This window comes from Spermophilus citellus (assembly GCF_964194105.1).
Source record: "Spermophilus citellus genome assembly, chromosome: 6".
NCBI classification, from domain to species: Eukaryota; Metazoa; Chordata; class Mammalia; order Rodentia; family Sciuridae; genus Spermophilus; species Spermophilus citellus.
Window position 1 is genome coordinate 111915152 of NC_138187.1, and position 12597 is coordinate 111927748.

At 44.7% G+C, this 12597-nt stretch overlaps 1 protein-coding gene across 3 annotated transcripts in view; it reads left to right on the plus strand.

The window, feature by feature from the left end:
• The window catches only part of TMEM63A (transmembrane protein 63A), a 40126-nt gene that overhangs the window by 18017 nt on the left and 9512 nt on the right, over positions 1-12597 (plus strand). For 2 of the 3 annotated variants that reach the window (XM_081297825.1, XM_081297826.1), the window contains 8 exons: positions 267-318; positions 718-826; positions 2019-2089; positions 4859-4939; positions 5219-5342; positions 5446-5579; positions 6704-6841; positions 8036-8189. In XM_081297825.1, coding sequence (XP_081153951.1) covers positions 267-318; positions 718-826; positions 2019-2089; positions 4859-4939; positions 5219-5342; positions 5446-5579; positions 6704-6841; positions 8036-8189 — 863 coding nt within the window. Of the gene's footprint in view, positions 1-266; positions 319-717; positions 827-2018; positions 2090-4858; positions 4940-5218; positions 5343-5445; positions 5584-6703; positions 6842-8035; positions 8190-12597 lie in introns of those variants that run through there. The other variant, XM_081297827.1, reaches the window with a different exon arrangement.

Sequence of the window (12597 nt, forward strand, 5' to 3'; positions counted from 1 at the left end):
TAGGATGTTTCTAGTTTTCTCAAAGTATTTCTGTTTTTGTAAATCTCAAAACAAGATGAATTAAAATTCTGGCTTTACCTGCACGTTAGATTGAGAAGTTGTCAGGGAACATTCTGGAGTCAGGCCTTGGTTGGGGTAGCTCTGAAAAGACTAGATGGACATCATCCTAAGACTGGTCCAGGTGTCCTTGCTCCAAACCAAGGCTGGTTATGCCCTTCCTGCTTCCCCAATGTGAACCGGAACAAATTATCTGTGCTTCTCCACAGACAAAGATCCTTATAGCTTTGGAAGAACAACAATTGCAAACCTGCAGACTGGGTAAGTATGGACCCGTTGGTATGGGGGGTGCTGATGGGTGAAACCGGGGAGGAGCCAGGGTAGGCTGGAGGGAGTCCAGAGCAGCAGGCTATGTCTGGAAGCCTCTTAAAGCTGGGGGTGTGAACACGACCCAGGCAGCTGCTGTTTGCAGGGGGTTTAGGAATCACAGAGGGTCCTGTGGATCTAGAGTTCATTTTTCAGGATAGGGACAGGGACCTCTCTGAAGTATTTATAAGGGTGAAGGGGCATTGGCTACATGGCCTCTGTTGGATGCTCTCTTGTGATGAAACCATTGGCACTCAGCATGATGCCCACTGAGGGTCACCTGGCCTCAGCCCATGCCCCCAACCCTGTTGCCTGGGAGCACAGCCCTGATGTTAGGTGGTGTCCCCCCCTTAGCAATGACCTTCTTTGGTTGCACACCATCTTTGCTGTCATTTACCTCATCCTCACCGTGGGCTTCATGCGGCACCACACCCAGTCCATCAAGTACAAAGAAGAGAGCCTGGTAAGTGAGGCAGGTGGTCTGGGACATGTGTGAGGAGGGGCGTGGGTGGGAGCCAGAGGGGAACAGCTTCCCAGTTGAGCCATTGGACCATGATAGCAATGAGCTCAGGGAGGAGCCTCTAGAATCTGCCCGGATAATCATACTCTCACTTGACATTATCTTTTTGTTGTTGTTGTTGTTTTAATTTCCTGTGGATTGTTTTAGGATTTGGATATTTTGCTAAACAAGATGGTGCACGCCTGTAATCCCCAGCAGCTTGGAAGGCTGAGGCAGGAGGATTGCAAGTTCAAAGCCAGCCTCAGCAATGGCAAGGCTCTAAGCAACTCAGTGAGACCTTCTCTCTAAATAAAATGCAAAATAGGGCTGGGGACGTCGCCCAGGGGTTGAGTGACTCTGAGTTCAATCCCTGGTACCAAAAATAAATAAATAAAATAAATAAATAAATAAAACAAAAGATTTGGATATTTTGCCCCAAATCATTCTTTTTTTTTTTTAAACCGGCAAAGCATAGATTTATTGAAAATGAAAGTGAGAAGTAACACTCTGTAAAGTAGAATAGAGTGAGCCAAGAGAGAGTCAATGTCTGGCTATTTTTGTCTTACATGCTGAGCTGTGTGGTGTTCCCCTCCCAGCGTGGACCTGATTGAATTCCCTGCTCCACCCACACCCTTGCTAACTCGTTCTTTGATCTTTGGGGTTTGGACTTGTACTTTCTGACGTTGAGTAAAGAAGTTTAGTTTGAGGGACTAGGGGTGTAGCTTAGTGGTACAGTGATTGGCTAGCATGCACAAGGCTCTGGTTCAAGTGCAAAAACCAACCAGAAACAGAAAAGAAAAAAAAAAGTTTAGGTTGAGGCAGTCCTTCTTTCTGTGACTTAGTCCCAGGCCTGGCTCTTCCTCTGTATTCTGTGTGACCCATTTGAATCCCAATCTTCTCTGGGTTCTTTCTCAGTCTCCTGCCCTGCAAAGGAGGCTCAGAGAGTTGCTTTGGAAATGGATTCTTCTGTATCCCAGAAGGGGATGCTGTATAAATAACATGCTCCAGGGCTTGCCAAGGCCATGAGAAGAGAAAACCCAAGCTGTCTAATTTTCTATTGTTTTCTTTCAGGAGGCTTGAATGGGGTACAAACCTTGGCCCACTCAGAACCCGGCTTGCCTCAGTGACTTTTCTTCCTGTCATGTTTTTCTGGCAGGTGAGAAGGACCTTATTCATCACAGGACTCTCCAGAGATACCAAAAAAGAGACAGTGGAGAGCCACTTTCGGTAAGCAGGGCTGAGGGACACAGAAGGGGAGCTGAGTCCCTCCAAGGGACAGCTTAGGATGTTGAGAAGTTGTCAGGGAGCATTCTGGAGTCAAGCAGAGGCCTTGATTGGTGTAGTTCTGAAAAGACTGGATGGTCATCAACCTAGGACTGGTCTAGGTGCTCTGTTCTCTGTATCCCAGGGCTTCCTAAACCAAGGCTGGGAAGCTCTGGGATAGTCCCAGAGGATAGTCCTAGCATAGTACCCTCAGGCAGGTACCTTAGGTGAGCACCTTACATCTTCCACTTGGGTATGCAGGTGAGATCCGAGAAGGACTGGCACTGCCACAAAGGTATTGAATGGCTGCTGTGTGCTGGCTCTGTTTGTGCTATGCAAGGGATGGGGTGGGGTGGCCCATTCTCTGCAAGCAACCATGGCTGCCCCACAGTGATTGTAGTGTCCAGAGTGTGGACCAGGGCACAGATGCAAAGAAACATCTTGAGAGTATGTGGGAAAAGAAAATTGTTCACCCTGGAGTCTGAGTGTCTACTTTGCCAAGTAAGAGATATGTAAGCTGAGCTTTTCTGCCAACCATGAACTACAGTCTGTGGCAGAAGGATCTCAGGTGCCTGCATTTGTTGGCTTATCCACTCACTCAGAAGGAGCACTCTGCTGGAGCACTCTGCCCAGCTCTGGCTTTCCATGTAAAACCTCCTTTCCAACAGACCCTGCTGACCCTCAGGTGCAATTCCTGTAGGTGGAGGCAGGAGGATCTGTATAGCTGAAGGCAGGAAAAAGCCCCAGAGCCTCCAAGGGAACAACTGGCAAGGGGGTGGGGTGGGGCAACAGGCCCCCAAGGCTCAGGGCTGGAGGACTTGAAGGTCAAGCTCCCTTACTGAGGTCTTTCCTATCAATTCAGCAGTCACTAATTTATAGCATGCACTAAAAGTGGGCTACAGTTTAACTTTGTGCTTTTTATGAAGAAAGCACTTGCTAAGCAAATTATTACTATAAACAGAATTGTGAAAGGAATATTTACAATTTATTGAGTGAATATTTAATGTTTTTTCAGAAACTGCAAGTATTTTAGAAATAATCACTTCATATAAAGTCTCAACACCACAATCATTTTTCTCTATTCCTTGAAACAATTCCCCCAAATTGCCTGTGAGGCACTTTTGGAAATAGCAGTTCCACTTCACGTACACACTGAAAGAAGAAAAGAAAGGTCCCCTCATTCCCAAGCAAACATTGTATGACTCACAATTTTTCCTATTTTAGGAATCCTTCTTAGTGAATGCTATTGCAATCCATGTGTGAATTTCCCTTGTAGCAGAGATACTTAAATGGGGCATCTCTTCCTCGAAGCTCTTATTGGGACCTGAAATAGTCCTATTGATTAGTTGAATAATTTCCACATCTATGGGCTGTCCTCTCACTAGTATGTAAGCTTATCAGGATTTTTTTTTTTTGCCACTACTTAGAAGAGTAGTGGGTGGAGATTTACATGGTCTTGATGTCCCCAAGGGTACAATTGTGTGTATGGTGAGATGACATTGTGTGGTGGCAATGGACATCAACCACTCACAAGTTATGTGACCTTGGGCAAAGCCACTTAGAATCTGTGGGTTTCAGTTTACACATTTATAAAATGGGGACAAAGGATGAGGATGCAGTTCAGTGGTAGAGTGCTAGCCTAGCATGTGCGAAGCCCTAGGTTGGATCCCCTGTACTGCCAAAAAATAAAATAATGTCAAAAACTCACAGGTTATGATGAGGATTACATATATTAACATATATAACAGTACCTGGCCAATAATAATTGAGTACATATTTTGCTGATTGGTTTTTTTATATATTTTTTTTTTTTAGTTTTCGGTGGACACAACATCTTTATTTTATTTTTATGTGGTGCTGAGGATCGAACCCAGCGCCTCGAGCATGCCAGGCGAGCACGCTACCACTTGAGCCACATCCCCAGCCCCTGCTGATTGTTGATATTTGTGTAGACACTTGATTGTTTGGAATGTTTTGCTTTCATTAGACATGCTGAAGGTCTCTGACCTTCACAAAGTTTATGAAATGACTAGGATTTCAATGATAGCCCAGGATAGATATTACCCTAGGACAAATGATAAATCTCTTCCTTTGGATAGGTAGAAGGAATAATAGATGTGGGATTTGTTTGGTTGTTTGTTCGGTGGTGGGGATGGAACCCAGGGAAAGTTCCACCACTGAGCCACACCCCAGCCCTGATGTATTCAAATTTCCCCATGAGAAGTACCTGCTGATTGAAAGCCAAGTAGATATGAACTTGTCAGTTTTAAGACAGTTACTTTCAGGATATTAAAAAAAATGTCTCTTTGGCCAGATGTGGTAGTGCACACCTGTCATCCCAGCTACTTGGGAGGCTGAGGCAGGAGGAACACAAATTTAAGGCCAACCTGGGCAATTTTTTGAGATTCTATCTCCAAAAATATAAAGGGCTGGGGATGAAGGTCAGGGGTAGAATGCTTTCTTAGCATATTTGCAAGGCCCTGGGTTCTAGCCCAGCATCACCAAAAGAAAAAAAAACAACAACATTTTTTTCAAACTTCAAAATTTCAGATTTCAAAAATTTTCCCCTTTGGGGGAATAAAAGACAAATAGAAAAGAGGTCTCTGCTGGCACAGAAACTAGCAGCCTGAATGCTTTACCATTCTTTCCATTGGTGATTGGGGGCAATTTGTCCTTCCTGATCTGGTCACTCTTCTAATGACTGTCTTTTGCCTTGGCCCGCCCTGGCCACAGGGATGCATATCCCACGTGTGAGGTGGTGGATGTCCAGCTGTGCTACAACGTGGCCAAGCTCATCTACCTGTGCAAGGAGAGGTAAGGGAGGGTTGCTGGAGTGTGCCTTGGTTCACCTGTCCTGGAGCTTTCTGACCCCTTGTCCCCTGAATGTCCAACTTCTTCCTTGCTAGCCTGGGATCCCTCCACTGAGAAGGGAGAAGGGTGGTCTTTCCCTTTTGTGGTTCACAAAACTCAACTCCCATTCTGTCCTGGTGACAGATGGTGTGCATGGGGTCCCTGTGTGCAAGGGACCCCTGTCCATAGAACTGTGAGTCTGAAACTTGTGCCCTGTCTCCAACCCCACTGTCATCTCTACAGAAAGAAGACAGAGAAGAGCCTGACTTATTACACAAATCTGCAAATGAAGACTGGTCGGGCAACCCTCATCAACCCCAAGCCCTGTGGCCAGTTTTGCTGCTGTGAAGTGCAGGGCTGTGAGCGGGTGAGGGCCCCACATCCCTGCCAGGAGCATGGGCACTGACATGGGGGTGCCCCTGACACCTATCCAGGGCCGCATCACCCCAAGGGGTTGTGTATTCTGGCAGGAGGATGCCATCTCTTACTACACACGCCTGAAGGACAGGCTGATAGAGAGGATCTCGGCAGAGGAATGCCATGTCCAGGATCAGCCCCTGGGGATGGCCTTTGTCACCTTCCAGGAGAAGTCCATGGCCACCTAGTGAGTAGGAGCCCATCCCGGGCCCTTTCTTAGCTGACTCCCAGGCTCCATCTGGATAACTTGCTTTCTCTTCTGGGTAGAGAGCGTCCTACCATTCCTCCTTCAGGGAGCCCAACCCATGTTTGTGTGACAGCTGACAGGGCTTGGCCTGGGGTGATTCAGCTGACCCCTGTTGTGCTGATGTGGCCTGGTCCACTGCCAGGCTCTCACCAGCTGCTCCAGGGATCCTTCCCTTTGGCTTGGTGTCTAGCATTCTGAGTGGATGCTCCCTCCTTGCAGACATCTGCTCTAGAATCCCAGAGGCTTCTGCTCACAGGCCCAATGTGTAGCTGGGAGGGAGGACCCGTGGGGGACACTATGGTATTCACAGCTTTGGGAAGCCTGGAGCTATAAACTCATAAAGTGCCCCTACACCTGAGACCTTGGTGTCACCTTGCCTTGGGAACAGCAGGGTGTAGGTTGGGAGTGGGATGAGGAAAGGAGGAGGTCACACCAGTGCCCCTTCCCCTGCCTTCACTGACTCTGGCATGATGACCTTGGATATGGACTCTTGGATGTTACTCACTGGGGTCCCTGCCTCAGACCCAGGGGTGGGAGGAGGCCAGTAGGAAGGGAGACAGGAGTCAAGAGGTGTTGGGTTCTTCATGGGAGGCCAAAGGGGGAAAGAGTGGAAATGATGAGGGTGCAGGTGGGTGTCCTGGGAGAGAGTTTAGGATCAGGCAGTGTGTGATGTGGCCTAATGCTGTCAGGCTAGGGGTGAAGGGAAGATATGATCCCCTGGGCTGGCAGCAGGATCGGATCAGAGCTCCAGCCTCATGGGCAGGTGGAGGGAGTGGCCCATCGGAGGAGCATTGTGTCGGGGAAGTGCAAACAGCGGGCTAACTTGGTGAGCCTGTTTCCTTGTGTATGAGATGGGACCAGTAATCCTTTGCTGCAGGGTAAGGATTAAAAAAAAAAAACTTAAAAAAGACATAGTGTGCCAAGCATGACACCTCTTTCACTACAATAAGAGAATGTTAAAGCAAAGACTTGTGCCGTGCGGCTCCCACTTTTCCTTGGCACCGTTTGATGTATGTGGTACCTCAGCTGAGCTGGGCCCTGACTGGTTCTGCATTTCCTGGCAGCATCCTGAAAGACTTCAACGCCTGCAAGTGTCAGGGCCTTCGGTGCAAAGGTGAGCCCCAGCCGTCTTCCTATAGCAGAGAACTCTGCATCTCCAACTGGACAGTCACCTTTGCCTCATACCCAGAGGACATCTGCTGGTGAGCTCCCAGGCCAGGGAAGGGGTGGAAGAGAGACCTGGGCTCCTGCTGGCCATTCTGTCACCCAGGGCATAGGTGTGACCTGACATTCAGTGGAGATCTACACGTCTCGTGTAATTCACTGGGCCCAGGTGCCATGATGTACTCTATGTGGCCCAACTGGGATGGCCACACCTAGTTCTTGCCTCCACTATTTCTCGCTAGCATTCAAACAGTGTCCAGCGAAAAGATAATATGAACTCTATATGTAATTTAAATTTCCTAGTAGGTCTGTTAAAAAAGGAAACCATTCAAGTTAATATTAATAATATCTCTCTCCTAATATATCCAAAATGTTAACTCTGGCAGATGTAATTATATTTTTTAATTGAGACTTCTTTACATTCTCTTTTACATGCTTAGTCTTAGAAAGCTATTGCATATTTTAGGCTTCTAACACTTCTCAGTTGAGACCATATTTCAAGTGCTCATTAACACATGTAGCTTATGGCTACCACATTACACATACTGCACAGCTGGTGAGCCAAGCTATCCCCAGAGCCATGGAGGAGATTTAAGTATAGTGGATGCTGAGGATGGAGGCCCAGCCTGGCTGCCTGACCAGAGTGGTCTCTGGTACCTGCACGAAGGAGTTCTGGATGCCTGTCTCCATTGAATTTAAGTTTAGCCTCTGACAGTTTTGCTCGCTGATTCAAACTTGGGATTGGTTTGTGGGTCTGTTCTTGGTGGAAATGAGGGTCCAGAGCAGGCTCCAGCTGTGCCTGTGCCCCTTTTTCTCTGCCTGTTACCTCCTTGCACCCCAACCTATGGTACCATTGGGAAGAATGTGTTGTTAGTCACAGGGCATTGCAGATGTTGCAAAAAGGTCACGCTGAAGCTTTGTTTGGTCCGTTTGGGTGCTCGTGACATCTCTTTAGTAGGTTTTGGTTCCCAGACTCTGGCGAGGAGCCACGTCAGCAGTGAATAGTGTTTTTCCGTCTGAGCTGGGGAACTGAAACTCGGCCTTCTTATAGCTGAAGGCCAGTGCAGAGAACTTGACTTTACTCCTGAAGGCCAAGTACTACGCACTCAGCCAGAACTCCTAGGCTGGTCTCCTGGCATGTCTAAATCTGACCTCACCCACCTAAGCACTGCTGGCACTGTTGGCCTATGCCTGGGAGATAAGCCTTTGGGCCTGTGTCCCCCCCTCTGCAGGAAGAACCTCTCCATCCAGGGCCTCCGCTGGTGGCTCCAATGGCTGGGCATCAACTTCACCCTCTTCATAGTGCTGTTTTTCCTGACCACACCCTCCATCATCCTGTCCACCATGGACAAGTTCAATGTCACCAAACCCATCCATGCATTAAATGTGAGTGACTGTGCTGCGAGGCCCATCCAGGAGGGCCAGCAAGAAAAGGGCATCCTGGGTGGGGGAGGAATGAGGGTCAAAGGGTTTGGGGGGACTGAACCAGGAGGCCAAGTTACTCAGCTCATGTCTGCACTTTTAAACCCCAAGCAGGGGTTTAAAAGCATGACCATGTTTATTACAGTGTTTTTACAGTTAATATGTCTATGTAGATACATATATTAAGTTAATGGAATCAACCTAAAAATGCTCAACAGGAGGGATCATTTGAGCTGAATGAGATATATTCAGCCTGATAGAATGTTAAGCATCTAATAAAAATTATAAAGGTTTTGTGGCACAGAGAAGGGACTTATGATAAAAGCAGAATGTCAAATTATCTCTAATCAATGGTTCCAGGGAATATATGGTGATTCGTGTAAATAGTAGACACTATGGAGAAGGGACAGGAAAGAATGAAAAGCTCTTTGTTGATTGGGGTGGCAGGATCATGGATGATGATTTCTTTATGTTTTAGTTTCTCATAATCTCATTTTAAAGTAGTTTATTCTATATAGTTAATGAATGATTTTCAAAATACCTTAGCTGGGGCACAGTGACCCATTCCTGTAATCCCAGTGGCTTGGGGGCTGAGGCAGGAGGTTCACAAGTTTGAGGCCAGTCTGAGCAACATAGCAAGACCCTGTGTCAAAATAAAAAACAAAAATTTAAGTTTAGGGGGGGATGTGGCTCAATGGTTAAGCACCCCTGGGTTCAATTTCTGATACCAAAACAAAAAGCAAACAAACAAACAACAACAACAAAAAACCCACCTTAGATGGCCAGATGTGGTGGCACATAGCTGTAATCCCAGCAACCTGGAAGGCTGAGGCAGGATTGCAAATTCGAGGTCAGTCTCAGCAACTTAGTGAGATCATGTTTCAAAAACAAAACAACATTCCCTCTAAAATCTGGAACAAGACAGGGATGCCCTCTCTCACCACTTCTGTTCAACATAGTCCTCGAAACACTGGCCAGAACAATTAGACAGACGAAAGAAATTAAAGGCATAAAAATAGGAAAAGAAGAACTTAAATTATCACTATTTGCAGATGACATGATTCTATACCTAGCAGACCCAAAAGGGTCTACAAAGAAACTATTAGAGCTAATAAATGAATTCAGCAAAGTGGCAGGATATAAAATCAACACGCATAAATCAAATGCATTCCTGTATATCAGCGACAAATCCTCTGAAACGGAAATGAGGACAACTACTCCATTCATAATATCCCCCCCAAAAATAAAATACTTGGGAATCAACCTAACAAAAGAGGTGAAAGACTTATACAATGAAAACTACAGAACCCTAAAGAGAGATATAGAAGAAGACCTTAGAAGATGGAAAAATATACCCTGTTCATGGATAGGCAGAACTAACATCATCAAAATGGCAATATTACCAAAAGTCCTCTATAAGTTCAATGCAATGCCAATCAAAATCCCAACAGCATTTCTTGTAGAAATAGATAAAACAATCATGAAATTTATATGGAATAATAAAAGACCCAGAATAGCAAAAACAATGCTAAGCAGGAAGTGTGAATCAGGCGGTATAGCGATACCAGACTTCAAACTATACTACAGAGCAATAGTAACAAAAACAGTATGGTACTGGTACCAAAACAGGCGGGTGGACCAATGGTACAGAATAGAGGACACAGTAACCAATCCACAAAACTACAACTATCTTATATTTGATAAAGGGGCTAAAAGCATGCAATGGAGGAAGGATAGCATCTTCAACAAATGGTGCTGGGAAAACTGGAAATCCATTTGCATCAAAATGAAACTGAATCCCTTTCTCTTGCCATGCACAAAAGTTAACTCAAAATGGATCAAGGAGCTTGATATTAAATCAGAGACACGGCGTCTGATAGAAGAAAAAGTTGACTATGATCTACATACTGTGGGGTCGGGCTCCAAATTCCTCAATAGGACACCCATAGCGCAAGAGTTAACAACTAGAATCAACAAATGGGACTTACTCAAACTAAAAAGTTTTTTCTCAGCAAAAGAAATAATAAGAGAGGTAAACAGGGAGCCTACATCCTGGGAACAAATCTTTACTCCACACACTTCAGATAGAGCCCTAATATCCAGAGTATACAAAGAACTCAAAAAATTAGACAATAAGATAACGAATAACCCAATCAACAAATGGACCAAGGACCTGAACAGACACTTCTAAGAGGAGGACATACAATCAATCAATAAGTACATGAAAAAATGCTCACCATCGCTAGTAGAGAAATGCAAATCAAAACCACCCTAAGATATCATCTCACTCCAGTAAGATTGGCAGCCATTATGAAGTCCAACAACAAGTGCTGGCGAGGATGCGGGGAAAAGGGTACACTTGTTCATTGTTGGTGGGACTGCAAATTGGTGCAGCCAATTTGGAAAGCAGTATGGAGATTTCTTGGAAAGCTGGGAATGGAACCACCATTTGACCCAGCTATTCCCCTTCTTGGTCTATTCCCTAAAGACCTAATAAGAGCATGCTACAGGGACACTGCTACATCGATGTTCATAGCAGCACAATTCACGATAGCAAGATTGTGGAAGCAACCTAGATGCCCTTCAATAGATGAATGGATAAAAAAATGTGGCATTTATACACAATGGAGTATTACTCTGCATTAAGAAATGACAAAATCATAGAATTTGGAGGGAAATGGATGGCATTAGAGCAGATTATGCTAAGCGAAGCTAGCCAATCCTTAAAAAACAAATGCCAAATGACTTCTTTGATATAAGGGGAGTAACCAAGGACAGGGTAGGGACGAAGAGCTTGAGAAGAAGATTAACATTAAACAGGGATGAGAGGTGGGAGGGAAAGGGAGAGAGAAGGGAAATTGCATGGAAATGGAAGGTGATCCTCAGGGTTATACAAAATTACATATAAGAGGAAATGAGGGGTAAGAGAAGAATAATACAAGTGGAAGAAATGATTTACAGTAGAGGGGGTAGAGAGAGAAGAGGGGAGGGGAGGGGAGGGAAGGGGAGGGGGGATAGTAGAGAATAGGATAGACAGCAGAATACATCAGACACTAGAATGGCAATATGTAAATCAATGGAAGTGTAACTGATGTGATACAGCAATTTGTATATGGGGTAAAAATGGGAGTTCATAACCCACTTGAATCAAATTGTGAAATATGATATATTAAGAACTATGTAGGGCTGGGGATGTGGCTCAAGCGGTAACGCGCTCGCCTGGCATGTGTGCGGCCCGGGTTTGATCCTCAGCACCACATACCAACAAAGATGTTGTGTCCGCCGAGAACTAAAAAATAAATATTAAAAATTCTCCCTCTCTCACTCTCTAAAAAAAAAAAAAAGAACTATGTAATGTTTTGAACGACCAAAACAAAACAAAACAAAAAGCAAAGATGAATCATTAGAATAACAGCCTGAACACCCTCTAAATAGACATCTATTGAGAAACAATTTTCCCATACTTTACTTTGCTAAAATATCTACCTGGATCTTTTTTCTTTTTCTTTTTTCCAATTCCACTGGGCTAATCATCCCTGGGTAATGAATTCTGATTGTGAGTGTTTCACCCAGGAGCTGGGGTTGGAATACCTGCCATAGAATGCTCAGGTTGTGATAATGATCCAGCGAGCTGGTGTGTGGTTGGAGCTCTTATCTGCCATGTGATAAAAGGCTACCTAGGTATACATCCAGCAGTTTGATTTAGATTTACAGCAGGTAAATGCTTATTTCCTTTGGTAATCTTTTATAGGGACAAGATCTGTTCTTTTGAAGATGGATTTGCTGGGTTGGGTTCCTCTTTGTCTGTTTTACATAAATTGCACTCTTATTTCATCATTTGTGATTCCAGCGTGGGTTTCTTTGAAATACAGTAAGAATTTAGTCAGGTGACAAAGCTCAGTGGTAGAGCAAGTACTTAGCATGTGCAAGGACCTGGTTCTAACCCCAGCACCTAAAAATAGATAAATAAAGCAAAGCAAGGACTTAAAAGATACTTGCAAAGCCATTCCAAGTACAAAACCTCCTAGATTTCATATCTCTTGGTCTTTTACAGTTAATTTACTCTTATCTAATTCAACAGCACTTTTAAGAAATTGCCTTTATAAATCTTTTCAAAATATCCAGCTTAGTTCATTTGTTCATTCTTCCTCTCCCTTTCTTTCATTGGTTGGTTTATTTGTTTTTCAAGGTGCTGGCGATGGAAACCAGGGCCCCACATGGGTGATGGCAAACACTCTGCCATTGAACTACACTCTCAGCCCCAGTTTAGTATTCAAAGAGAATTTCTTCCTATTTTTATGTCCATTTAATCAGTGAAAATAATAAGTTAAGTCATATAATGACAACAAGTATAACCAGCATAACAGGATTG